Source organism: Rhinopithecus roxellana, chromosome 5 (genome assembly GCF_007565055.1).
Source record: "Rhinopithecus roxellana isolate Shanxi Qingling chromosome 5, ASM756505v1, whole genome shotgun sequence".
Taxonomy (NCBI): Eukaryota; Metazoa; Chordata; class Mammalia; order Primates; family Cercopithecidae; genus Rhinopithecus; species Rhinopithecus roxellana.
Genome location: NC_044553.1, coordinates 60590395 through 60617821, shown reverse-complemented (window position 1 = coordinate 60617821; position 27427 = coordinate 60590395). Strand labels below are relative to the sequence as shown.

The following is a 27427-nucleotide window of genomic DNA, read 5'->3' as shown; positions in this document are numbered from 1 at the left end:
TCAAGGGAGCATGTACCCACCACCACACCTGTTCCCATAGGTTAGTGGGCTGGAGGCGAGGCACTCGCCTGGGGTGTGTGCAGAGCTCCCCCTCGTGGTGTGGGGAAGACTTGGCCCACAGGACGCAGGGAGAGGGCAGCCTGAGGCATCAGAGAAGGGAGAGATTTCCCAGAATGTGAATGCTGGGAGAGCCTGTGGATATCAGCTGGTGCAATGCCCTCATTTCACATAAGATAAAACAGGCCCAGCTAGGGGAGGTGAACTCATTTGTGACAGAGCTAGGGCCAGAACGCAGCTCTTCTGACACCTAAGCGAGTGTTCTGGATACTGTACTGAGCCTCCTTGTAGCTCAGAAAAGAACGGCCAACTCGTCCCTCCACTGTGGGTCCACCTTCCCAGCTTGCCAGCTCCTCAGCACACATTTCCTGAGCATCTCCCATGCACAGACCCTGTGCTGGGTGCCAGAGCCTCAGAGGTGACAGGAGGGCCTGCCCTTGAGCACTCAAAGGCTGGGAAAGAGAAAGGCTGGTCAAGGCATCCCCATGGTGAACGCTATGGGAAGGCTCGGAGGAGTTTGGAGCAGACACTGCTGCAGCCCGGGAGTCAGCCCCGCTGGGCTGAGACAGACGGACATGCAGCCAGACGTTCCTGCCCAGCCCAAGGAGCCCAGCATGGCCTGGCTCAGCAGTTCCATCCCAGCTGACGTGCTATCTCCTCTCCCTGATGCATGTGTATTCCTGCCCTGTGATACAATCTTTCTTCAGGAGCGCTCCTTCCAGCTGCAGGCCCCAGCTCCCAAGTCCTGCCTGAACCCTGGATCTTGGACTCTGGTCACTGTGCTCTGCTTCCTTGGTGGCAACCACTCCTCTCTCTTGGTCTTTTTCCTGCCTCCTGCTTCCTGTTCTCCTATCCTTGTGTCCTGGCTCACCGTCAGGGCTGGCAGCCTCTCCTGGGCTAGAACCAACAGGATTTTGTGTTTCTCTGGTCACTGCTCACAGTTCTCAGGGCTTTATGCACAGTCCATTCTCATGGTCTCAGAGGAGGGATAGAAGAGGCTCCACTTGGGGAGTCAGGGACATAGGGTGCCAGGTGAAGGGTTAAGGAGGTGGTTAGCAGAGCCTGGTTGCAAAGCCCAGTGGGGAGTGGGGATTTGCTTTGTGCAGAATGGGGTCAGGACCAGTCCTCTCCCACAAGCAGCTGTGTGACCCAGGCCAGACTGTCCCCAGTAGGAGCTTAGAGAGAGCAGAAATGTGACCACAGTGTTTCCTTGTACAGGCACCTGTGTTATCTGTGTCTGTGTGAGAACTAACATGAAATGAGCAATGCCCAGGCTTGGTCCTCATGGCATATTGGTTTGGGCTCAGTGTTGATTGGCCCCAGAGTCTCAAGATGCCCTCACAGTGAGGTGCTGAATCACAGGAGACAGGGGGAGACCCCTGGGGAAGACAGGGAGGGGGCTCCCTGGGAGTTACTTCCTAGGTACTGACTAGAATGGAATCTCTCCCATCTCCTTTCCCATACCTTAATTCTCAGCCAGCTCTGAGCTTTTTCTGGCATCAGTGGAAAATTCATTTCAGAAAGAAAGGGGGTCCTAGGATACCTTTAATCGTTGCAGCCTCAGGGGTGGGGTAGGTGGAGAGTGGCTTCAACTTCAGCACCAAAATTCTATCTCCTACCATCTAGGACTGGCTCAACATTTTGATGCCATCGTTTTCTCCACTTTTGAAATTTCTCCCTCTCCGCCTTTGTGTGGTTGACTGAGCAGAACTGGGACTCACGGTTGTCCACCTCAGGCAGAACACCTCACTCCTCTGCACCTCGGTCTCTTTCCTTGTGGATATGAGACGCCTTGGCTCTGGCAGCTCTGACACAGGGGCTGGGGGCCTCCCTCCTCTCAGGCCCCCTACTGCCTTGATCCAGGATGGACAGCTGGCAGGAAGGACAGATGGGCTCAGGCAGAGTTTGGCACTCATATTTATTATAGGTTGGCAAGAGTGAGGTTCCTGAGGCAGTGTCACTCCTCGTCATGCATTTTTTGCTGCAACAAGGATAAGAGGTGTGAGTGGGGAACTGGCAAGAGGGAGAAGTGTGTGGGGACAAATCCCTGGGGCTTTCAGAGGCCTAAGGGAGATGCCCTTGGAGGAAGAGGCAGGGCCCCAGGGATCTTGTGGTCTCAAGTTAGAGGCACTTGTAGTTTAGGGGGATGGAACTGGGGATCTCTGCAGAAGTTCTAGTCAGTGGGGGGCTGTTTTGAGCAGGAGAGTGGATTCTCAGGTTATGTGAGCTGTGGGACCCCCAGAACTGCCTACATATAGGGCAAGCAGTGCCCATTCTGAGGGGCACCCAAATCAGGGGTCATGCTAATGTGGAAGTGACTAGTGAAGCCCAGGGAAGGGACCCACCTTGGCGCCAATGTCTCGGCTCTTGGCTCGAAGTTTGTTGACCTGGGACTCAGCAATGTCTGCCCGCTCCTCTGCCTCATCCAGCTCGTGCTGCACCTTGCGGAACTTGGACAGGTTGGTGTTGGCTTGCTCCTCCTGTGGTGGGACAATGGGGATGGGTGAATGAGCTGGAGATGGGCTGTGGGATTCTCAGCCTCTCAACCTGAGGTTCCAGCTCCCTGTCCCTGAGGCACCCATGCCTCATGCATATTCCTGCAACAGCCTTTCCAAGGGTATCCTGCATCTGCCTTGCGCTCTCCTCAAACATATCCAGCACTCAGAGTCCTTCACGGCCATCCACTGCCCAAGACAAATCCCATGCTGCCCGATCTGGGACCCTTCAGAATCCTGTTTTGCTGCACCTGTTCCTGTGCACGCATGCTCATCAGCAACTCACATACACCCAGATGTCTTCCCCACTGCCCTGTGCCTAGCTGGGTCCCCTTCCAGGCCCAATTCCACTGTCACCTTCCTGCCTTCAGCTTTGGCTGCCCCATGTCCTGCACTAGCCTTCTGTTGGGTTATGGTGTCTGAATTGTAAGCAGCTTGTAGGTGGTGCCTTTGTTAATTCAGAACACCTGATGGCTCTGAGCATACCAGATGTGTACAATAAATGTTTGAGAGTTACAGCTTACAGCAAACTCTTTGACCAGGCTCCTCTGGGGGAGACATGCATTGGTTCTCACATATAGTACGTGTGTTGATGAGAAAGGGAAGAAAACTCTGAACTCACCGCCTCCTCGGCCTGGCGCTTGTAGGCCTTGACCTTCAGTTGCAGCTTGTCCACCAGGTCCTGCAGCCGCAGCAGGTTCTTTTTGTCTTCCTCTGTCTAGGGGTAGGAGGGTGGGAGAAGCCAGTTTGGAGGGGGAGCAAATGCAATCACCTTTCCCTCCTCCATCATTTTACTCTTCTCCCTTTGCCTTTGCTGCCCCTCCCTGCAATGATCCAGGTGGGGATGTGGTGGGGAAGATTCTCTGACTCCATTGCAGGTCAAAGGGGCAATGCAGGGTTGTCAGTCAAGGATCCACAAAGCAATGAAGGCTGAAGTCTTAAAGCTAGAATTGGGGCAGGGGCTCAGAACCTATGGAATTCCCTAAAGTGGTAATATAAAAGCATCAGATCTGATCCAGCTCCAATCTGGTGGATAAAGCTCCAACCTGGACCTACATAGGTTCTCTTGGCCAGCAGTTCTTGACCAGAAGAGGAATAATGAGGAATGCAGAAAGAAGGGGGTATTATCATAATCCAGATTATTCTACATTCTAATATATTGTACTGGACCAGAATTCAGGCATCAGGATCACTGGCTCCAACATCACTCGATCATTCCTATCTCTTTATCATTGTATGTGCCAGGATGCCATTTCTACTTCTGTCCACAAATCACTCTGTGGTTCTGTATCTGTAACCTCTTTCTTGTGCCTCTGGTATCCATCTATCAAATGGACTGACACCCTTGTCTTCTTGGACTTTTCTTCCCAGGTACGCTGAAAATAACGGGCCATGGGCACAACTCTGAGCTATGCAAATGGAGGTCTTAAAACATTCTGGGGTCCTCTTTCTCTGTGGCCTTCTCTTTGTGTGCCAGAAGTTCCATGGAAGATTTCCAGGTCTTTTCCCCTCGCCTGACTCATCCCCACAGTTGAAGGTGGAAAGATTCTTTGGACTGTTCTGAAGTCTTCATGGTAGCACTTTGAGTTATTTAAAAAAAAAAAAACCTGGGGAAAGGCTAGTTAGAAGAGTTTTCAGGAAGTAGAATTAGATTCTTCATTTGCTGGAAAAACTCATAGACTCAAGTCAAACTGACTGCAGAGCGTGAGAAGAAAGTTAAATCTACCGACAGCATCTCAAGGAGGAGGTAACAGGAGCCTTGTGTGGGTGGGGCAGTGGGGCCAGAGAAGCCACTTCCACATGTACTCCTGGCCTCTGGCCCCCCGCCGCACCTGGTAGGTGAGCTCCTTGATGCGCCGCTCGCTCTTCCTCATGCCCTTCACCGACTCTGAGTTGCGCTTCTGCTCGGCCTCCAGCTCATTCTCCAGCTCCCGCACTCGCGCTTCTAGCTTCTGCAGCTGCTTCTTGCCGCCCTTGAGGGCGATCTGCTCCGCCTCGTCCAGCCGGTGCTGCAGGTCTTTAATAGTCTGCTCCATGTTCTTCTTCATGCGCTCCAGGTGGGCGCTGGTGTCCTGCTCCTTCTTCAGCTCCTCTGCCATCATGGCGGCCTGTGTGCAGGAGAGAGGTGGCAAGGAACATGGGCCCAGGGCCAGGGCCTTTTGTCCCCCGAGGATCTCCTTTCTCCCATCAGGCCCTCAAACCCTCAGAACTGCAGAGTTGGCTTAGTGTTACAGCACAGCGGCCTGGCCTGGCCTGAACCCAGGGCCTTGTTTGTGTCTTTAGGGGAGGCAAAAGGTGGGCGGTCACTTACATCCGTGATGGCCTTCTTGGCCTTCTCCTCGGCATTCCTGCACTCCTGTACCGCCTCCTCCACTTCCGACTGGAGTTGGGTCAGGTCTGACTCCATCTTCTTCTTCTGGTTGATGAGGCTGGTGTTCTAGACATGGAGAGAGAAAAATGATCAAACATATACCGCACTTTGTTACCTGATTTCATACCCTTTCTCCAGAGAGAATTAAAGGTGGTCATTTTTTAAATAACAACAAGCCTGCTTTTAGACTATTCCTTGTTTTGTACCTGCTTTCCCTTTTCCTGTGAAAGTGGATACATTCTAGACATTATATCTAAGATTACTAAATTCTGAAAAAAGACTTCAAATAGCAAAAGGTCTGCAGTAATACCCTGGAGCTCTTTAGAAACATGTTTTTGTAGGAGCATGCCAATATTCCAAGGAAAATGGAAACAACTTTCTACCAGGACAATATTCCAGAGATGTTTACAGCTATACCAAGAATGTAGTGGGGTAAGGAAGAGGGGATGAGGTAAGCGGATGATGTCATTCTCACACATACTAAAGAACAAAACTCCACAGGGCACTGTAAAAGGTGGGCACAAAGTCTCATTGCAGAGTACAACTGAAAACAGTGTGGGTGGGTGGGACTGCAGAAAAATGGTGTTCTATCCAGCTTGGTTTGCAAGAGATGCAGTTATGCTTCTTTAAACTCCCAAACTCTCCTCTTTACAGAACAAGCTGGAGGCTGTCCTTTAGTTCAAGAATATCAAATAACAGGATCCGTTCCACTACTCCCAGATTTGTGACTTTGGCAGGTATCAGCAATCAATCATGACACTCTTAGCTTCTAAGCAGAGACGGCTTTCTCAATACAATGGTTCTGCAGCCACCATAGATGAGAGTTGGCCTAAGAGAGGAAATGATTTCTGACCCTGGTTAGATGTGCTCACTTAGAACATCTGGCTTTTCTAGATGTACTGGGCTCTGCACTCAGCAGGTTTCCACAAGGTGGCTCCTGACCCTCTCACCTGGGAATGCAGCAGCTGCACCCGCTCGCTGGTCTCAATCAGCTCCTGCTCTGCCAGCTTCCGAGACCGCTCTGTCTGCTCCACCATGGCACGCAGCTCCTCCAGCTCAGCCTGCAGCAGGTTGTTGCGCCGCTCCACAATGGCGATGTTCTCCTTTAGATCGTCGTTGGCGCGGACTGCGTCATCCAGCTGGATCTGGGTGTCCTAAGGATCACGAGAGTGGGCATGAGCGGGGAGCCAGCCTTGGTGCCCTTCACTGAGGGCATCTCTCAGAGGTCCCTGCAGTAACCTAGGGGCAAGAGGAATCTAGTGCCTGTATCGAGACACCACTGCTTCTTCAGGCCACGTGGAGGCCAGTCCCCTCTGAGTGAGGGGACGTCCTGTCCCCGTGTACCTTCAGCAAGCTCTGCAAGCTCTTGACTTGCTTCTGGGCCTCGGCGGCCATGCGGTTGGCGTGGCTGAGCTGGATCTCCATCTCATTGAGGTCTCCTTCCATCTTCTTCTTCACCCTCAGGGCCTCGTTGCGGCTGCGTGCCTCTGCGTCCAGGGAAGTCTGCAGCGAGTCCACCACCCGCTGGTGATTGCGCTTGGCCTGTTCCATCTCCTCGTCCTTCTCTGCCAGCTTCCGCTCGATCTCTGCCTTGATCTGGTTGAACTCTAACTGGGCCCGGAGGATCTTGCCCTCCTCATGCTCCAGGGAGGCCTGGGAAGGGGTGGGGCGAGGGCAGGCAGACAGGGAACAGGGTAGGGTTGGGAGAGAGGATGAGAAGATACAGGGTGTCAGCCAGAACTATGGCCCAGAGAAGAAGAGCTGAGGAGAGATGGGGAGGTGGGATCTGCATCCATGCCCACCATGGTGCTATTGGGGAGAAAGTGCTGGACTCCCTGGGCTTCCTCTGTCAAGGAAAGGGTCTGGACCTCACAATTGCCATACCCTCCAGCACTAACACTGCATAAATTCCTGACCTGTCTAAAGTATTACAGAAAAGAGAGGAATTTTTATAACCACAAATTCAAAATTTTATCTTTGTTTTCCAGGTCCCTCACCCTTTCCTGAGAAAAGTTAGAAGCCAGGAAAACTCAGGGCTATTCCCAGGTGCATACAAATGAAGAGTAACAATAGCTAATATATATTAAGTGCTTAAATGTGTTACTTCCCTTAATCTTTATAATAATCATGTGTAAAATTGTATGAGGTATGTGCAATTAATTCCATTTTACAGATGAGAAAACTGAGGCAGAGAGTGATTAAAGATTTTGCTCAATGACACAGTGAAAGTCCTCAAGCTGTGTTCCAACTCAGGCCTGTTTGACTCTGGAGCCCACACTCCCACCCACTGTTTAAGTGGTTATTATCATGGCCAGATTCCAACTTTTGAAACCTGATAAGAAACAAAAACCTTTGGCGTCTAATCAGACTGACATTTTCCTTTGTGCAGACCTTGGCTTTGGAGGTAGTCATGGTTAGTGAATAGTGGGTAGATAACGTTGAACAAAGAATATGGAATGAATAGATTTTGTCTTGGGTTCAAGGTCACCTGCAGGTAAGGGAGACGTGGGAGACAGTGGCAGACCAGGGTTGGGGTGCTGGGAGCTGTCAGCCCTCACCTCTGCCTCCTCCAGGGCTGACTGCAGCTCCAGCTTCTCGACCTCCAGCTGTTTGCGGACCTTCTCCAGCTCATGCACATTCTTTCCTCCTTCTCCTAGCTGCTCAGTAAGGTCCGAGATTTCCTCTGGGGACCAGAGGGCCAGAAAGCTCAAAGCCTGTGTTCCCCCTGCCCCCGCATGACCCTCCCTCCCACCAGTTCATCTCTGGCCTCTTGGACCCCCAGCACACCCTGAAGGTTCTTGTTCTCCCTCTTGAAGGTCTCCAGGTGCTCCAGGGACTCCTCATAGGCGTTCTTGAGCTTAAAGAGCTCTGTGCTGAGGGAGCGAGCCTCCTTCTGCGAGGACTCCAGCTCCGACTGCGACTCCTCATACTTCTGCTTCCACTCGGCCAGGATCTGCCCGGGGACAATGCTCACTCTTCAGCCCCCCAGCCTTAGCCCCCCAGCCCTCCTGCTTCCCAGTGCCCCAGCCCCCAGCCTCAGCCCCATGTCCAAGATCTGTCCCTGGCCCTGAGCCTGGGCTCAGCCCTGCCCTCCTCCCCAACCTCCAAGGAGGATGGCTCTGGCCTTGCACTGAACCCCTCACGCCCCCTTGCCCTGCATGCTGGCTGCAGCCCTCACCCAGGGCCCACCTTGTCGAAGTTCCTCTGCTTCTTGTCCAGGGCTGCAGCAGCAGCATTGGAGCGCTCCACGTCCACCATCAGGTCCTCAATCTCATTCTGTAGCCGGTGCTTGGTCTTCTCCAGCGAGGAGCACTTGGCATTAACAGCCTCCACGGCCTCCTCGGCATCCTGCAGCCGCTGGGCCAGCTTCTTTCTGCCCAGGTGAGGGTGGAGGGTGTGTGTGTGACTCTGCTGGGCAACAGTGGAGCCTTGGATGGACCTCCTCCCACCCCCTCCCTGTATCTCCTTGAGACGCCGTTAAGTCCAGCCTAGCAGGAGCTGAGCCTGCTCGTGCCTGGAACAGAGTCCGCCAGCCCGGGCTGCCCAGGCATCCTCCCTACCTGCAGTGGTATCTGGGCGTCAGTGCCCCCTGCCCTCGCCCCCCACACAGGCTGATCGACGGTAGCTCCTCTGACCAACAAGCTTTTTGCTCGTCTTATACGTGAGCATCAGGTATAACCCGGGCCAAAAGCTCGCCTGTCACAGGAAGCGGGTCAGGGCCAGCCAGAGTTCACAGAGTAAAGAGTTCAGGCTTTCTTCTAAGCACTTCTGTTGCCCTCTGAGTTCCTCCTGTCTCTTCCACTTTCTTCCCATGACCACTCTGCCGGTCCCCACCCCAGGTCCTCTCGCCCCTTCCTCTCCGAGAGTCAGGTTAAGGGGGTATCTGGAGCTCACTTGGCTTCCTCGAGCTCCTCGGTCCGTTGGATAGCGTCCGTCTCATACTTGGTCCTCCACTGGGCCACCTCTGAGTTGGCCTTGGACAGGACGCGCTGCAGCTCAGCCTTGGCCTCCGTCTCCTCCTCGTATTGCTCCCGCAGCAGGTCGCAGTCATGCCGGGCCGACTGCAGTGCATGGGCCAGGGCGTTCTTTGCCTGGGGAGGGGTGGGCACCAGGAGGTGGGAGGGACTCCCTGTGCCCCATTCTCTAGATTCTCTTCTTGTCTAGTACTTCAACCAAGCCCAGCTTTATTCACCACGTGGGCTGATGTGAAACCTCACTGTCTGAGGAGTTTTCCAGTCTGCTCACCCCATCCCCTTAAGAATAAGGAAAGACACATTAAATGATGTTTAGCTGCAGGGCAGAACCTAGACTGGAGGGTCTTTCCCATGCAGAGGACTCTCTCCAGCTCCAGGCTCCATTTCTGGCATTGAGGTGAATTGCCCCAGGGCTGCCGTCAAGCCTGCCCACCTCCCCACTGGGCCTCACCTTGCCCTCCTCCTCCAGCTGCCTTTTGAGGTCCTCCATTTGTTGGGTATAGGAGAGCTTCCCCCGGGTCAGCTGCGAGATTAGCGCCTCCTTTTCCTCTAGCTGCCGGGCCAACTCTCCTGGAGGTGAAATGAGAGGGGCTCGTGGGCCATTCCACAAGTCATGTCGTGCCGTAGGCAGGTGCAGGGCTGGTTAGAGGCACCCACCATTCTCAGTCTGCAGCTTGGCTCGCTGGGTGGTGAAGTCGTTCAGGGAGCGTTGGGCCTCTTCTAGCTTCACGCGGTACTCGTTGGCCTGGTCCTCCAGCGTCCGAGAAACTTTCTCCAGGTTTGCCTTCAGGAAGCAAGACAGGAAAGGTGAGTGTGGGAGGGGCTGAGCTGACCAGAGGAAGGAAGAGAGGGTCAGAGATGGGGAACGTCAGAGGGCAGGAGGGGGACACAGAAGGTGTGGGAGGGCGCAGTCTGAAGAGGTACTTGAATTAAAGAAAGGAGGAACATGAGATAGGGAGAGGAGAGCCAGAGAGGGGCAGGAGAGAGAGGAAGAGAGACCAAAGGGTGATGAAGGGAATGAGAATGACAAGGGAGATGTTGGACAGAGAGAAGGCGTGGGGGAGGTGCCCCTGTGCAGGGGAGAGGGAGAGGGGAGGCCGAGCAGAGCCTGCCTTGGCCTTGATGATCTGCTCCATGTTGGAGGTGACGTCGTCCAGCTCCAGCTTGAACTCGCTCTTCTCCTTCTCCAGCTTCTGCTTCACCCGCTGCAGGTTGTCGATCTGCTCGCCCAGCTCTGCCACGCTGTCGGCGTGCTTCTTGCGCAGGGCGGTGGCCGTGGCCTCGTGCTGCAGCGTGGCCTCCTCCAGGTCCCGCCGCATCTTCTGGAACTCGGCCTCGCGCTTCTTGTTCATCTCGATCTGCACTGACGTGGCCCCGCCGGCTTCTTCCAGCCGCTCGCTGATCTCCTCCAGCTCCCGGGACAGGTCTGAGCGCAGCTTCTCCACCTTAGCCCTGGTGGTGCGCTCCGCCTCCAGTTCCTCCTCCAGCTCCTCGATGCGCGCCTGGGTCAGACACAAAGGGTTCAGACCCATTGCCTGGACCCCTCCACTGGAATCCCCCCGGCTCTAAAAGGCTACCAGGAACTCACGTCCCTCTCAAGCAGTGGTTCTCAACCAGGGGCAATTTTTTGCCCCAGGGAATGGTTGGCAATGTCTGATTGTCATGACTTGGTGGGGCTTGCTACTGGCATCTAGAGGACAGAGGCCAGGGATGCTGCTGAACATCCTATAATGCATAGGCCATGAATAGGAATTTGGTTGATGCTCCCCAGGGCATCTCAGACCCAGTCTGAGCATCTGCAGCCCTGAATACTGAGAATCTGTGTTTGAAGGGGAATCCTGGGATCCTGTGAGGTCAAGAAGTTCAGAGTCCCCAGATTCACTAGGCTCTGTTCTGCTATCCATAAGACGGGAAAGTGAGTGCTTGTATTTTACAAATATTTGTGACAATATGCCTCAAAACAATCAAATACCTTTGCAATTCTCCAAGTTAACCACAAAGTCCAATCAACCATATTCCTTGCTCTCCCAGGCTTGCTGTGTTTATACCCAGGGCTGGGTTTCAAGACAATTGCTCCCTTCCAGGCCAGGAAAGTGCTAGCAGGCTACTCTCCTCTTCACCTCATCTCCTCATCCTCTTTAAATGCCCTTACCTCACTTTTCTGGCCTTAGCCTTGGTCTTGGCTAAATTGGGAGAATATCCTATCTACCATTTTGATCTGTTGTCTGGTTAGCCAGGAGCAAAACGGGGGTTCACTGGGAATCCCTTCACCTGGGGTTATGGACAGCTTTAAAGGACTGTTCATGGATGAGTCCTAGGAGCAGCAGAGAGGACCACCGTCCCTCTGCTCCCAGGATGGAGAAGGTGGGACTTCTGAGCAAGATCTTGGGGATGAAGGAGGAGCCATAGCCTATTGCCAAGACCTGATGAGATTAACAGGACTGTTATTCTGAGTCCAAGAGGCCAAAGAAGTTGCCCAGACCTGGGGTAGAAGAACCTGAGGATGGCCCGACATTCTAGCTAAAACCCAGAAGGAGCATCCAAGAAGATGGGAGGGCAAATTATTAATGAAGGTGGGCCAATCCCTGTGCAGGCCCAGAGGAGTGGAATTATGTTCATACATTACTTGCAGCCTGGGCCATGGGCCTCAAGTGCAGAGGGGAGTCTACCTCTTTCTACCAGCCACAGTCTGCCCCAAAGTGAGAGGACAAGGTCCTGCCCCAGTAGCTGAGTTCCTGTTGCCCTTGGGGTCACTATGTCAAGTCCTGGCCATGCAGCTTCTGTAGCTCTAAAATGGGGATGACAGTGGACTTCAGGGCTCTTCTGACAAACCCGATACTAAAAACATATTGAGGTTTGAGGTTCATTAAAGCTAAGGGAGACTGCTGTTCACTTAATCTTGACCTGCAGAGGAATGAGAAGGCCATGGAGAAGACAAAACAATACCTTCTTAGGCTAGTGGTTGGCTGACTTCTCTAAATTGGGCTATATTAATATGATGCCTGTATAGAATTTCCTAGTTGACAAAGTGGTTTCAAATACATTATCCCCTCTGGTCCTGTGTGGTAGGTATTGTCAGTGTCATTTTACAGGTGAGAAGAGAATCTGAGGATCAGGCAGGGTAAGTGACTTGCTCAAGGTTGTAGGAATTGGCTCTTATCATGAGTGCCCTATGGGGACTCAGCCTGGGTTAGTGGCTGGGTTAGTATCAGGAAGAATGTGAACAGAGCAGCTCACAGGAAGGTGGTCCTTGAAGCTTTTTTTTCTCACCCCACATTCAGAGGGCAGAACTACCAGAGGAAGGGTTAGAGGAGAATAGAGCTCTATCATTTGTCTTAGAGTAGAAAGTCCCTGAGGCAGAGCAGATCTCAAAAGGAGAAGCCCTTTAGTAGGTATGAGTCTCCCTTCTCAAACAGTTTTGCTAACACAATGTATTCTTGCTCCACAGAGGAAGGCTAGTGTTCCTGAGTGCCTGTAAGTCAGGGATGGTTGGATCTATGAGGCTGCCTAGAGTTTCAGATACTGTGTAGAACCCTAAGCAGCTCCTGCAGCCTCAGTCACCTCAGGGCTATTGAGCTCTCACTTTCCTGCACTGGGGAAAAAAAGTCACCTGATTTTCCTTCAGTTTCTTCTGTAGCTGAAGGGCCAGTGCCTGCTCATCCTCAATCTTACTGTTCTGCTGATTAATTTCAAACTCCTTCCTGCAGGAGAAGGGTGGGGGTGGGGGAGTGACAAATAGCCTTCCTTCCTCTGGTGCTCATTCTCTTCTTGGCTTTAGTACACCAAAATCAGTACCTCCCCCTCCCCAGGCCAGCCCAGAGAGTGGAGGAAGAGGGCTATGATTGACCTCATTCCCATTGTGCCCAAGGCAACTGTGGGCAGTGGAGGTGCAGCACCCTGCATTCTATCTACCAGGTCAGACACCTCCATTAGCCCCTCCTGGCCACCACAGTCTCCTACTTCTTGAGCTTTTCTTCCAGCTGCAGTTTATCATTTTCCAGGTCCATGATGCTCTCCTGTGTCAGCTTCAGGTCGCCCTCCAGTTTCCGCTTCGCTCGCTCCAGGTCCATGCGCACCTTCTTCTCTTGCTCCAGGGATCCCTCCAGCTAATGAAGAGAAGAAAATAAGCAAAGTGTGGAAAATATGACATCCACAGTGTATGCTTTTTTGCCTCCCTCTAAACTTGAAGTCCAGTGGGATTGGAAGTCAAACCAGTAGAGAAATCCTGCAAGCACAAAGGATTCAGAGACCTACTCTAGTGAGGAACTACAGAGAGTAAAAAAGCTCCAAGGGCCATAGAAGTCGATTCTAGGGATCAGGACTTTCTGGGCCATTGGTATTGCCTGCAAAATCTTGCTCTGAGAGCAGGAGCATGGTTCTTACTACTCACGTCATCCACCTGCTGCTCCAGCTTGACCTTAGACTTGGACAGGGTGTTGACCTTGTCCTCCTCAACCTGAAGGTCATCCAGGGCCTGCTGATGGGCCTCTTGTAGAGCTTTCTTCTCCTTGGTCAGCTTAGCGATGATCTCATCTAGCCCAGCCATCTCCTCTGTTAGGTTCTTCACCTGCCGACCAAAAACCCATCCCCTTTAGGGTCAAAGATCACCAGCCTGGAGACATCTATGGGGACTTCCACGCCAAGGAACAGGACCACGCTCTAGTCTGGGGGTCTTGAGGAGACCTGGGCTGAAGCCAGAGGGAGCTGCCCTCACCTTGTTCTCTGTTGCATGCTTCTCCTTCTCCACCTTGGCCAGTGTCAGCTCCAGGTCATCGATGTCCTTCTTGAGTTCCGAGCACTCGTCTTCCAGCTTGCGCTTCTTGGCAGTGAGCTCCGCGTTCATCTCCTCCTCGTCCTCCAGTCTCTCATTCATCTCCTTCACTTTGGCCTCCAGCTGAATCTTGTTTTTGATCAGCTGGTCGCAGCGCTCCTCAGCATCATTGAGGTTGTCTTGTTCCTGGGAGAAGAGAACAGGGAGGAAGCTGATGTTTAGTTAAAGAGAGGAGACCTAGGGTCTTAAAAAGAGCTGGCGCTCCTAGACTCCCAGCACCTGGTTGTGAGATGGGCTATAATCTAGGGGAGGGGAGGCGAGGGCTGAAGTGATAATCATGTGGCCTCACCGCCTGCACTTGGAGCTGCAGGTCGTTCTTCTCCTGCAGCAGGGACACCATCTTCTCCTCCAGCTCCTTGCGGCGAGCCTCGGACTTCTCCAGTGTCTCTTTGATGCGCCCGAACTCCTCCTTCATGGTGGCCATCTCCTTCTCTGTCTCTGCGCTCTTCAGCAGCGGCTTGATCTTGAAGTAGAGCTTCATCCAGGGCCAATTCTTAACCCCCATGAAGGCCCGAATGTTCCACTGGATTACCAACAGGGCATCCCTGACAAGAAAACGTGGAGGCAGGGTGGGGCACTATAAAAGAGAGCTTCCCAATCGTGGGACCTACTAAGCAAGTTCGTAGGCATGTAGACTTCCTTCCTGTGCACACCCACCTCCAACATCACTACACTGAACATGGAGTTGCCTGATAAATATTCATTAATCAATTTGATGAAAGGGCAGTTTATATCCTCCCAGCTGGGATAGTAGTGGTAATGGAAACTACCACTTACAGAATGTCTACTCTGTTCAGTTTTTCGATTCTCATAAGAACTTCAAATATGTTAAAAATCATGTAGGGGTTTACGTATAAGAATGTCTATAATAAGTATGTAAGTTATGAAGCATGAAAGCAAAATGACTATTCATGAACCTACCACCCAAACAAGAGCTGGAATGTTACCAGCCATTGATCTACCTGTGCATTCCTTCCTACACCCCTGTTACCCCACCAGGAGCAGCCGCTACTTTGAATCTTATTTTTCCTTTCCTTGCTTTTTTGAAAATTGCTGTAACCGCATATGTATGTATCTTTATTAATTTAATTTTATTTATTTTGGGATGGAGTTTCACTCTTGTTGCCCAGGCTGGAGTGCAATGGCACAATCTCGGCTCACTGCAACCTCTGCCATCTAGGTTCAAGCAATTCTCCTGCCTCAGCTCCTCAGTAGCTGGAATTACAGGTGTCTGCCACCATGCCCAGCTAATTTTTGTAATTTTAGTAGAGACGGGGTTTCACCGCGTTGGCCAGGCTGGTCTCTAACTCTTGACCTCAGGTGATCCACCTGCCTTAGCCTCCCAAAGTGCTGGGGTTACAGGCGTAAGCCACTGTGCCGAGCCGTATGTATGTATCTTTAAACAGTGAATGGCTGGTTTTGATTATTTATGAGCTTTATAAAAATTACATCATACTGTATGTATCCTTCCAAGATTTGCCTCTGTTTACTAACAATATGCTTTAATGTTCAAACATATTGTACCATGTAGTTGGAGTTCAATTCTTTTCACCGTTTTATAATGTTCCACTGAATGACTATAATACTATTTACCCATTCCCCTGTGGATGGAAATTCAAGTTGTTTTAAGATTTTTGCTATTATGACCAATGCTGCTAAAAAGATTATTTTTCATGTCATGGTGTACATGTATAAGAGTTTCTCTATAGGAATGTACTCAGGAGTGGAATGGAGAAGTATGCAGCTGTTCAACTTTAAAAGATAGTGATAAACAGTTTTCTTAGGAAGTTGCACTGATTTACACATCTGTAAGCAGTGGATCAGGCTTCTTAATTTTTGTCAGTCTAGTGATTTTTAAAACTTTTTAAAATTATTTTTTATTTCATTTTATTATCTACTTATTTCTTTCATTTTTTAAAATTTGTAGACCATCTGAGCAAGCAAAGTCTAGTGTTTTAAAATGGTAGTTCATTGGTTCTTAATTTGCATTTTACTATAGAGAATTTTCTTAAAAAAAAGAAGAAGAGGCTGGGTGCGGTGGCTCAAGCCTGTAATCCCAGCACTTTGGGAGGCCGAGATGGGCGGATCACGAGGTCAGGAGATCGAGACCATCCTGGCTAACATGGTGAAACCCCGTCTCTACTAAAAATACAAAAAAAAAAAAAAAAAAAAAAAAAACTAGCCAAGCGAGGTGGCGGGCGCCTGTAGTCCCAGCTACTCCGGAGGCTGAGGCAGGAGAATGGCGTAAACCCGGGAGGTGGAGCTTGCAGTGAGCTGAGATCCGGCCACTGCACTCCAGCCAGGGCGACAGAGTAAGACTCCGTCTCAAAAAAAAAAAAAAAGAAAAAAAAAAGAAAAAGAGGAATTTGCAATGGGATTCGAAGTGGTAAAGTAACTTTCCCAGGCCAGATGGTAGGTCTGAACCCAGGTCTCCTGACCCACACCTAGTTGACATTGCAGATATGCCTCTATATCTCTAGTGCATGCCTCCCTTTTCCTGCTGTCTCACCTGCGTTCCACTATCTTCTTAAACTCAATGCGCATGAGCTGGCCCCGGGCTTGGGCCTGCATGCGTGTGATGATGCGGCTCAGTCTCTCATCCCGCATCTCCTCCAGCAGCCCCAGCAGCCCTGCTTTGAAGAACACCTGCAGGCAAAGGGTAGATGCAATAGGCCGCAGCCTCAGAGGGGAGCACCTGGGTGGAAGAAGAGGGTGGAAGACCCTGGATGAGCTCCCAGGTGACCCATCATCCCATGCCTTCTAGAAGGGAGAATAAAAATTAGACAAACAAGACCGGAGTGAAGCCTGGGTTGTTGATAAGGAAGCCAGAATTAGGGTTCTGCCTCCTAAACTCCTCTCTGCTCCACTCAACATGGCCACCTGCCCTGCAACCACCCAATGGGGCTCTAGACTCACCTTGGTGTGGCCAAACTTGTACTGGTTGTGGTCAATGTCCAGGGAGCTGAGCAGCTTCTCTGATCCCTTCCTGCTGTCAATGAACTGTCCCTCAGGGATGGCCGCTGGGTTCAAGATGCGATACCTGAGGAAGGAAGTGCCCAGAGTCACCCATGCTCTGCAGTGATCTGCTCTGCCCACAGAATTCCAGAGCCACCTGCAGCCTCTCATTCCCACCAGAGTAGCCCTGGCTTCCCTGTTCTCTAAGCTCTGGGGCGCCCTCATACCCACCTCTGCCGGAAATCCCCGTAGAGGATGCGGTTGGGGAAGCCCTTCCTGCAGATGCGAATGCCCTCCAGCACGCCATTGCAGCGCAGCTGGTGCATAACCAAAGGATTGTCCATCACCCCTGTGGCAGGAGGGAAGGGAAAAGGGTCAGCCTTAGCATAAAGTGGATGGCAGCCGTCCTCCCCAGACTAAGGCCTTCTCCTGGCTCACCTGGAGCCTTCCGCTCATTGGGGATGATGCAACGCACAAAGTGAGGATGGGTGGTCCTCAGGTTGGTCATCAGCTTGTTCAGATTTTCCTGGAAGCAGATGAAGGTGGGGAGTTAGGAGCCACAAGGACCATCTCTTAGGCCCTTAAATCCTGGTTCCTAGACACTCTCCACCAGAATCATCAAAGGAACAGGGGCTGGCACATAATTTATGATGTGAGTTTAGGCTTGTGTGGAATCTACACACCAAAAAATGACTACGTAGCTCTAGCTTCTTTCCTCATTAAACTCAAGCATCAGAATAGGTGATGCAGCCAGAAGACTCTGGGCTGGGCCATTCCACCAAGTGTCCTGGCACCCCTGGGCCCTTCTTACCCGGTGGAGAGCTGACACCGTCTGGAAGGATGAGCCCTTTTTCTTGCCTCCTTTGCTTTTACCACTGTCCCCTAAATAATGAGAGGAGGAATAATGAACAGGAGCTGGAAAAGAGAGGAGACCTTGAGCAGAGGCAGAGCTCCGCTGCTAGCTTGGTAGCTCTGAGACTTTGGGTAAGGAATTCTCCAAGATTCAGTTTACCATAAGGATAACAGTAACAACTTCCCAAAGTTGTAAAGAGGATTAGATAAGACCACGCCTCTGGGGCAGCTCACTGGCGCTTGCCCATAGTAGGCACTGACATACATCAGTGCCCTTAGCCCTCCCTCTTCTAGACTTACCCTTCCTTCTTATATCTTTCCACATTCTACTTTTCTTCTTCTTTTTTTTTTTTGAGACAGAGTCTTACTCTGTCGTCCACACTGGAGTACAGTGGCGCAATCTTGGCTCACTGCAACCTCTGCTGCCCGGGTTCAAGTAGCTCTCCTGTCTCAGCCTCCCGAGTGACTGGGACTACAGACATGCGCCACCACGCCAGGCTAATTTTTGTATTTTTAGTAGACAGGGGGTTTCACCATGTTGACCAGACTGGTCTCGAACTCCTGACCTTGTGATCCACCTGCCTCGGCCTCCCAAAGTGCTAGGATTATAGGTGTGAGCCACTGTGCCCAGCCTCTACTTTTCTTCTTACACTTTATCTTCTTCATTTCAAGCCACATCCTTTCTCTTCCTTTTCTGAACTGGAGGCTCCTTTGTTCAGTGTCCTCTCAATGTTTGTTGAGAACTCCCACATGCATCACTCCCTGCTGGGCATGGTACAGGGATGCATGCGCCACCCTCACTGATTTCCAGTTACTCCCAATCTTGATGAAACATGAGACAGCTATATCAACACCCATAACACAAAGCAGAGAACGGCAGGTGCTACAGAAGCCCAGATGGATGGTGGTGAGGTGAGCCAGGAGGTGGCTTGACTCATGGGCTCCCCTGTGCTTGCCTCTGGAGTCATGTGCTTTGAAGCATCAGGACCCTGGCCCTTTGTGTCTTCAGAAGTCCCCAGGCCCAGCGCAAGGGCTGCCCACTTACCAACATCGGCAGATGCATAGGAGGAGAAGAGAGTGGCCATGAGCTTGAGGGAGGACTTCTGGTACAGGGCCACAACAGTCTCGTTGAGAGGATCCTTGTTTTTTTCCAGCCAGCCCAGGATGTTGTAGTCCACGGTGCCGGCATAATGGATCAGGGAGAAGTGGGCTTCCTGCTTCCCCTTGATGTTGCGTGGCTTCTGGAAATTGTTGGACTTGCCTAAGTGGTTGTCGTACAGCTTGGCCTTGAAAGTCATGTCGGTGGCCTTGGGGAACATGCACTCCTCCTCCAGGATGGACATGATGCCCATGGGCTGAGGGCAGGGTGAAGAGGCAAAGAGAGAATCACTGAGCACGCTCCCAGGCTTCCACAGTCCCACACCCTGACAGAAAAAGGACTCTAGAGCCAGTAGCACTGGCCTGCTGAAGAGGGGCTGTGCTGGTACCTCTTAGCCCAAAACAGGAATCCAATATTCCTGGAATTAAAAGAGCCCCTTCCTCCCTCTTTCTGCCCAGTGGATACAACAAAGAGCCATGCACTCCTAATCACCCTCCACAAGGCCTACAGCACCTCACAGCACAGCCTCTTCTCTCTGATGGCTCACTGCCCCAGAGGCAGGAGGGCAGGGACAGATGTGTGTCAAAGGCACTGGGCCAGGCTCTGTCTATATGACACCAGTAGCAATTCTTCAAGGGTTAGGTAGAAGGATCCAGGTTGTTCACCACACTCTGCACTTCCGAAAATGTGGTAGTTCTTGACTTTTCTTGGGGTCAGGAATCCTTTTAAGAATTTGTTGAAACTAAAAACTATCTCCAGAAAAACACATGTACACACAAACACACGTACACACACATGCACATGCACACACGTATGAATGTACACATGCTTTTGTCACACACAGTTTTATGGGATTCTGAGGGCTCTGAAAGATGAGAACTCTGGTTAAGAATCTGGATAATGACCCAAAATATGTGGGGAAGCTCCCATTTTCTGAAGGCTGTGGCTGGGCTGGGTGTGGATCAGACACTCCTGGCTCTGGCCTGTGCTGACAAAGAGCAGAGCTTTCCTGAGAGCAAGTCAGACCCAGCCCACAGGTCCTTCCGCCTGTGGCCTTGTCTCTTCTCAGGAATGCCCATAGGCAAGAGAGCTGGAGACTAGCTTATTTGTCAACCAACAGGAAGGTCGTGGGAGGCAAACATCTCTAATTTCAGCCTAGGATCTTTCCATGAATGACGCTTGTCATGGGCAGTCAGAGGGGCCAGGGGCCTCTCCTTCACCACATCTCACTCTTAAGACACTGAGGGGACCACCACACAGGGACATAAAGTGCAAGTTCCTGGAAAAGGAAGGACGGGGAGGGGATCATCCTGTTTATGCCCATGACTTCACAGTGGGGAGAAGCTGGGCCTGGAGAAAGGCCTGGGATTCTTGGGACTCTAGTTTCTTGGGTGTAGAAGTGACTCGGCTGCCACTTTGGATGGCAGAGGAGGGAACATAGGTGGTGAGGCCAAGGAGGCACCTTCTCGATGAGGTCGATGCAGGCCTGCAGGTCCATGCCAAAGTCAATGAATGTCCACTCGATGCCCTCCTTCTTGTATTCCTCCTGCTCCAGCACGAACATGTGGTGGTTGAAGAACTGCTGCAGCTTCTCGTTGGTGAAGTTGATGCAGAGCTGCTCAAAGCTGTTGAACTGCAGGGGGCATGAGGGGTGGGAGCAGTCAGGAAGTGGGTGTGAGTGGCCATTGGGGCTGTGCCCGTGTGCTGTGTCCGAGCCCAGCAGGGCGTGGCTGGTCCCCTCCATGTCAGGGCAGTGGAGGAGGGCTTCCCCTGAAGACAGGGACAATGACTACCTCTGTCACCACACAGTCCCCACTGCCTTCCTGTGTCTGGTCCACAACTGACTCTCAGCAAAAGGCTGTTGAATGTGGGAGTGAGCAAGTGATTGTTGTCCCCCTCCCAGGGGTCCCAACTCACATCAAAGATCTCGAAGCCAGCGATGTCCAGGACTCCTATGAAGTACTGGCGTGGCTGCTTGGTCTCCAGGGTGGCGTTGATGCGTGTCACCATCCAGTTGAACATCTTCTCATACACTGCCTTGGCCAGTGCCCCGATGGAGTAGTACACCTGCTGCACGCTCTGCCCCTTGGTGACGTACTCGTTGCCCACTTTCACCCGAGGGTGGCACAGCCCTTTGAGGAGGTCGGCTGAGTTCAGCCCCATGAGGTAGGCCGACTTGTCAGCATCTTGATGAGAAGGAAAGGAGTAAGTGAGCACTTTCTTTCTTTCTTTCTTTTTCTTTTTAAAGATAGAGTCTTGCTCCGTCACCCAGGCTGGAGTGCAGTGGCACAATCTTGGCTCACGACAGCCTCCACCTCCTGGGTTCAAGCAATTCTCCTGCCTCAGCCTCCCGAGTAGCTGGGGCTACAGATGTGAGCCACTACGCCAGGCTAATTTTTGTATTGGTAGTAGAGACAGAGTTTCACCATGTTGCCCAGGCTGGTCTCAAACTCCTGACCTCAAGTGATCTGCCCACCTTGGCCTCAAAAAGTGCTGGGATTACAGGCGTGAGCCACTGCACCTGGCCTGAGTGAGCATTTTCAATGAGTGAGCCTCCTTCTCTGTCCTGGGGCCAAGACTTTAGGAAGCATCAGGTCCAATTTCTTCTCCTTAAAGAGGAAGAAATCAAGGCCTGGAAGAGCACAGGGCTTGCTGTGGTTGCTCAACCAATGTGTGCCTGAGTCAGGCTGGAGCCCAGGCCCCCTTATCCAGCCCATGGTCTCTTGCCACAACTGGCTCTTCTCAGCTCTCTCTCTCTCTACATCTCCGGCATCTCTGGGCCAGGTCTTTCGCAAGCACTGCTGTGGGCATATCCCCACCTTCACTGTGTCCCTCACCTCTCCAGGGCAGGGATGTGGCTGAGGGGCTAGATGTCCTCTGCTCCCTGTCTCCTTCGTTCTCTACCCCAATGTTTAGCCCTGGACTGGCCATGCTGTCCTCTCCATCCACATGTCACCAAATCTGACTGGCTGGGAGAGCAAGACCCCCAAGAGTATATCAGACAGCACCACACTCCCACCCCCAGCCTTCCAAATGTGCCACCTAACATGGGGATTTCTCTATTTAGAGGAGTTATTTGGTGTAATTTCAAGAATGTTGTAATAACTGTTGGTATGTTATCATGAACCTCAGGTTGACATTTTGATCTGGGCAGACTTGGAGACGGGTCCCTGAAGGTAGGAAGGAATGTTCTTGGGCACCTGTCTAACACTGTTTGCACCTTCACATTTTCTCAAAGGACCTCACAGTAGCCACCAGAGGAGTAAGTAAAGATCGTTGATCCATTTCACTGAGGAGGAAACTGATGCACCAATGCCCTGGGCTGTGTCCTGACCCCTGGCCCACTGCTTCCCAAATAGAACATGGTATGAGCCCACCAGGGGCTTACCCAAGGGCTGAGGAGCAAAGGCCCTGCATTAGTGATGGTGATGTGCAGAGCTCAGGGGCTGTACTTCCTGGAGCTGGGCGAGTCTTGGGCATGGAGGAAAAATCCCCACCTCAGTTCTGGTGAGTGCAGGAGGTTGAGGAATTGGTGGGATTGTGGTGGACTTTCTGTCTGCCCACCTCTCCCACGTCCCTGTCCCTCACCATCCCTCAACACACCCCGCTGCCTCACAAGCCTCAGATTCTCTAGGATCTGAGTCCCTTGGAGAGCCTGGTCAGCACCTCTGTCCTTCCCAGTGCTGCCTGCTTGCCCCTGCCACCTTCAGTGCCGTCTGGCTCTGCCTGCTCCTCCCGCTGCTTCTGCTTGAACTTCATGTTCCCGTAGTGCATGATGGCTCCCGTCAGCTTGTAGACGCCAGCTTTCTCCTCTGAAGTGAAGCCCAGCACGTCAAAGGCACTCTGGAACAGAGCGAGCAGCAAAGAGAGGAGTTGGAGCGGTGGCCCCAGGAGCTCCTGGGGGCCCTTAAACGGCCGCAGCAGCCCCCTCACTCACATCGGTGGCCATGAGCTCCTCGGAGTCATCGATGGAGGCCACAGACACCTCTCCCTGAGACACGAAGGCATAGTCGTAGGGGTTGTTGGTGACCAGCAGCATGTCTGCACCAGGCAAGGGGCGGGGCAGGGGCAAGGGGGCAGGTGGAGGGCAGGGAAGAGGCAGGGAGAGTTGGGAAAGGGAGGGAGGGGGCAAGGAGGGGTAAGGGACGGGGAGAATGGAGGAGGGGAGGACAGGGAGCAGGGAGAGAAGAGAAGTCAGCAAGGACCAAGAGTGAACCCAGAGGAAGTGAAAGGGTAGAAGAGGGGCCCTGGCAGGGGCTCCAATAACAAGGAGGAGGGAGGGTGGCAGGGGAGTGACACATGGGAGATAGGGAGGCAAATAAAGAGAAGGCAAAAAACAAGCCGAGGGAGGAGTGGGGAGAAGGGTGGAGAAGGAGTGAGGTGTGTGACTGCTCAAGGAGGCGAGAGGAGATTCAGGTGATCTTGGGCGGGAAGGGAGACAGAGCTGGAGGAGTGAGCAGAGGGAGGAGGGAAGTGAGCCACAAGATGGGGGCACAGTGGGGAGCAGGAGGGCCCTGCCCTGCACACAGCTGGCTTTGGGGAGGGCAGCAGGGACAGCAGTGGGTGGGGGGTGGCAGGCAGGCTCACCCAGCAACTCTGGCTTCTTGTTGGACAGAATCTGGTAGAAGATGTGGTAGTTTCTCTCAGCTTTCAGCTGGAAGATCACCCGGGACTTCTCCAGCAGGTCTGAGGTGGGCGGAGGGGAAGAAGGCAGGTGAGGAAGGAAAGAGAGTAGAGCCAGAAGAAGGTGGCCATGGGGGCAGGGGTTACCCACAGGCGAGAAGATGTGGCTTAAACAAAAAGGATCCTAAAGCCCAGAGGCAAATGCAGACAAAGACAGGAGATGGCAGGAATGATAAGACTGGCCACCAGGCAGGGAGAGAAGGCAGAGGGGGACCTGGAGGGTGGCAGCCTCCCTGCTGGTACTCACAGGTCTCTATGTCCGCAGAAGCCAGTTTTCCAGTGGCCCCAAAGTGGATCCTAATGAATTTCCCCTGGGGGATGAATGGGACAGCGTGAGGGAACTGGTGGGAAGGACAGAATGAAATCCTGGACTTCTATTCAGCCCAGAAGTCCTGGATGGTTCTGGAAATGTAAACAACCTCTTTGGTGTCTCAGTTGAGTATAAGTGAAGCCGGGCAGAGGATGCCACCCTCACACAATGTGCAGGGACCTCCTAGTGGAACCTCGGCCCAGAGGGGAATGCACATGGAATGCCACCTGCTCGTACCCCTCATATGATCTCACCTAATCCTCCCAGTAATCTGCAGGGTGAATATTAGTCCCCCTGTTTCACAGGTGAAGGAACTAGGGCTCAGAGAGGTGTGAGGACTTGCTGAGCAAGTGGAAAGTCAGGCCTTTGGCTTCAAAGCCTAAGCTCTCTTCCCACCAACATGTGCATGTTGATATCCCAAAGCCAGATACAGTACAATCAACTGGGTGTGGCAAAACAGCACCCCCTTTTTCTTGTCAAGGATGGATGAGGCCATTGGGAGTGGTCAAAGGCACTCACGAAGCGGGAGGAGTTGTCGTTCCGGACAGTCTTGGCGTTGCCGAAGGCCTCCAGAGCGGGGTTGGCCTGGATGATCTGGTCCTCCAGTGTGCCCTATGAAAGGAGCAGAACCACAAGGGTTCATCCTCCATCCACCTCCAGGCAGTGGTGAGAAGGCAGGGAGGCTGCCTTGGCCCTGAGGAATGGAGGTGGGGGGCTGGGTGAACCTCTGGTGGGTCTGCAACTCCGTAGGATCCTACCCAGACCTCAGGGTGAGTGTCTCCTGTCAGGAAGGTCTTCCACACTGGGCTGACCATCAGAAGCCCAGCTCAGTGTGGCTGTCCCCACCACGTCACAGGTAACTCGGGTCAACCTGCCCCCCAACCCCTGTTCTGCCGAGCCTGTGGCCCCCATGGCACCTTGTTCGCATTGGCATTGTCCTTCTTGCCACGGTCACCTATGGCTGCAATGCTGGCAAAGTACTGGATGACACGCTTGGTGTTCACAGTCTTCCCCGCCCCGGATTCTCCCCTGGGGGCCACAGGAACCAATCAAAACTCAGAATTCCTACTGTTCTCCATACAGCATGCTTCCCTTCCCAGCCTGGCCATCAGAGCCCAGCACTCGGCAGGATATGCCTGTCATGGTTCATTGCTCTGGCACCCCTCTAATGAGAGCTCAGTGCCCCATGCTCCCTGCAATCCCAGCCTTAAACCTCTCCTCCCAGCTACACCCCGGGCATCAACCTGTATGCCCCCAGCCCAGTCCCTTCTGTGGGAGGATGGCACTAGCTCACGTGATGAGGATGGACTGGTTCTCCCGATCTGGAAGAAAAAAGAGGAGAAGCAATGGGGTGAGGGCTGAGGGTCTGGGTGGGTGTCCGGGAGGAGGGGCAGAGGCCAGGGGCCACCAGGCTCACCCGTCAGCATGTACTGATAGGCGTTGTCAGAGATGGAGAAGATGTGGGGCGGGGCCTCACTCCTCTTCTTGCCCCGGTAGGCGGCCACCACCTCAGCATTGTACACCGGCAGCCACTTGTAGGGGTTGACGGTGACACAGAAGAGGCCCGAGTAGGTCTGGAGCAGGAGACAAGGCTGGTCATGAGGTTGGTGGGGAGAACCTGGGACAGGCTGTGGTGGCAGCCAGGCAAGTCCCTGTTCACTTCAGCTGGCTCTACTCCTCCTGTGACTGACTAGGGGTAGAGTGGGGAAGGGGACTTGGGTCCCCTGGGAGAGTCCTCCCCCTTTCCTTGGGAGAGCCTCCCTGGCTTATTTTGGCCTCCATGCAGGACAGGAAGTCTCTGCAGTGTGCAGGAGCCACTCACATATATCATCCAGGCTGCGTAGCGCTCTTTGAGGTTGAAAAGCACTGCGGGCTCGTGCAGGAAGGTCAGCATGGCCATGTCCTCGATCTTATCGAACTTGGGTGGGTTCTGCTGCAACACCTGGTCCTCCTTCACAGTCACCGTCTGGAGGGGGCACATAGGCAGGAGGATGAGTGACCACACTCCCTCCGGGACCCTTGCCAGCATTGCCCACTGACCTCCTTCCAGGACACAGCCTTGCTCTCCTTGCTCTGACCAGTGCCCCAGCCCCTACCCTCTATGTCCCCTGGGACACTTTCCCCAGATAATGTCCCTTCCCACTGTATCTCCCATCCTAGAGACTGTCCTAGGATACCTTTCTCTTGCCTGATGCCCAGACCATCCTGGGGACACCTGTGCCCATGACCATCACTCTTCAGTCCCTATGTTCCAAGGATCTTGGGGCAGACCTGGAGACTGGCAGCTCTCAGATCTCTGCACACCTTATGCTGACCCCAAGACTGTCTCCCGCGGGCAGTGCTCTAGGGTATCTGTTGCTCAGGGCAAACCTTCACCCCTGCTGGAAAAGCAGTTCACCCATCTACTCCACACTCCCCATCCATCACTGTTGGTGTGGTTTGATTGGCAGCAGTTTGCCATGCTCTGATGTCACCAGATCCTGCCAATAGGTATTCCAGCGTTTTTTATAGTGGAGAAATCCGTGGCTCTAAATGACTAAATGATTTGCCTGCACAGTGACTAGCGGGTGGCAGAGCTGGGATCAGAGTCAAAAGCCTCAGGGGATTGTGGCCTGTTATTCTACACTTTAATGGGTTGTAACATTCAGTCAACAAGTTCATGAGACACACAGCCCTGAGCCGCAGCTGGTAACCAGGGGTGATTCTCTTGGCTGGCATGAGCAAACCAGGGACCAGCAGCTTCTGAGTGCCAGTCAAGGATGGAGTGCTCAGCTCAAAAGTTCCTGATCTTTGTGTTCATCTGGGTCTAAGAATTTACTCCTGATTTGGGTGAACAGAATTTAAGAAAGTGGACCCATGGAGGAAACTGAGGCACAGGGAAGAGGGATACAAGTGCAAGAAGGGGCATCATTTAATGTTGTGCTTGTGCCCTCTTTCTTCTTTCTCTACAAGACCCTCTGAGATGAACACTGAGGTCCTTCTCCCTCAGCATCCTCTCTGGCAAGGGGCACATGGCCCTGGGTGGCACCTGTTGCACCTGCTTACGTCAATTTGAGAGGGATCAGATTCTGGGCTCCTCAAAGGAGCATGTCCTGGCATCCCCACTGGCCTTGGTTTTTCTCCAGCCCTCTCAGCTCCCACTGCGAGTGGCTCCACCTCTGCATCTTCTTTCCCAGACCTCCTTCCCTTCCGCCCTGGCGCCATGCCCCACTCACCTTCCCATTCTCGGTTTCAGCAGTGACCTTGCCCCCCTCCCGGGACACAATCTTGGCTTTGACAAACTCTTCCTTGTCGTCTGGCACGAAGCACTCAGTGCGAATGTCAAAGGGCCGGGTCTGGGCCTCTAGACGCTCCTTCTCTGACTTGCGGAGGTACTGGGCCGCTGCCCCAAAGTCAGCCATCTGGGCATCAGTCATCTTGGTGCTCCTCTGGGTCAGAGACAGGAGGGCTGTGTTACTCCTGAGGGGGCCCAGGCTCCAGCGAATGACTTTGCCCTCTGCAGCCCCCCTCCCTGTGCCTGCTCCTCTCCTCCACCCTGGGAGAGGCACCTGCTATTGCACCCTCCCCGACTCAGGGCTCTGCTTCTCTTGCTCTCTGAGGTGATGCTGAAGGACAATCTCTGCAAGGGGTTTGCCTGGGGTGACATCGGCTGGAGTTTGCTGAGGGGTGATGCTGAGTGCGTGGGACAGCAGAACCCTGGTGCAGCAATCTGGTTCTCAGGAGAAGCGTGCCCTGCTCTCTGCAGAGAAAATGGGGGCAGTTCTCACCTGGTTATCCCTTCACGGAGAATCCTGAAGAAT

The 27427-nt window shown here is 52.8% G+C and overlaps 1 protein-coding gene across 2 annotated transcripts; it reads right to left on the bottom strand.

The window, feature by feature from the left end:
- Window positions 1-1956: 1956 nt before the first annotated feature.
- Window positions 1957-27427, bottom strand: LOC104674161 (myosin-6). 2 transcript variants are annotated; one of them, XM_010378417.2, is made up of 38 exons: window positions 27395-27427; window positions 26843-27055; window positions 25450-25593; window positions 25045-25201; window positions 24922-24949; window positions 24545-24656; window positions 24147-24239; window positions 23565-23628; window positions 23222-23320; window positions 22572-22675; window positions 22339-22477; window positions 20552-20820; window positions 20097-20267; window positions 18581-18890; window positions 17495-17565; window positions 17122-17209; window positions 16915-17032; window positions 16645-16768; window positions 16238-16374; window positions 14018-14273; window positions 13612-13854; window positions 13288-13464; window positions 12858-13003; window positions 12508-12598; window positions 10010-10399; window positions 9555-9681; window positions 9349-9467; window positions 8818-9014; window positions 8113-8296; window positions 7711-7876; window positions 7482-7606; window positions 6268-6576; window positions 5874-6077; window positions 4864-4989; window positions 4385-4660; window positions 3175-3270; window positions 2403-2537; window positions 1957-2038 (listed from the first exon to the last, which is right to left on the bottom strand). In XM_010378417.2, exons 2-38 carry the CDS (start codon window positions 27041-27043, stop codon window positions 2015-2017), a joined length of 5820 nt encoding a protein of 1939 aa, XP_010376719.2. In that variant the 5' UTR covers window positions 27044-27055; window positions 27395-27427; the 3' UTR covers window positions 1957-2014. The 2 variants fall into 2 exon arrangements, with proteins under 2 accessions (XP_010376719.2, XP_030786090.1); XM_030930230.1 differs by lacking the exon at window positions 27395-27427 and adding an exon at window positions 27176-27325.

What these genes read in the sequence shown, in the direction of transcription:
- LOC104674161 (XM_010378417.2), bottom strand. Translation starts at nt 27,043, where the DNA reads ATGACTGATGCCCAGATGGCTGACTTTGGGGCAGCGGCCCAGTACCTC. An exon ending in ACGCAGCCTGGATGATATAT is followed by an intron (nt 25,202 to 25,449) that starts GTGAGTGGCTCC and finishes CTCCTGCTCCAG; the next exon opens with ACCTACTCGGGCCTCTTCTG. An exon ending in CTATGCATCTGCCGATGTTG is followed by an intron (nt 17,566 to 18,580) that starts GTAAGTGGGCAG and finishes CTCATTATTTAG; the next exon opens with GGGACAGTGGTAAAAGCAAA.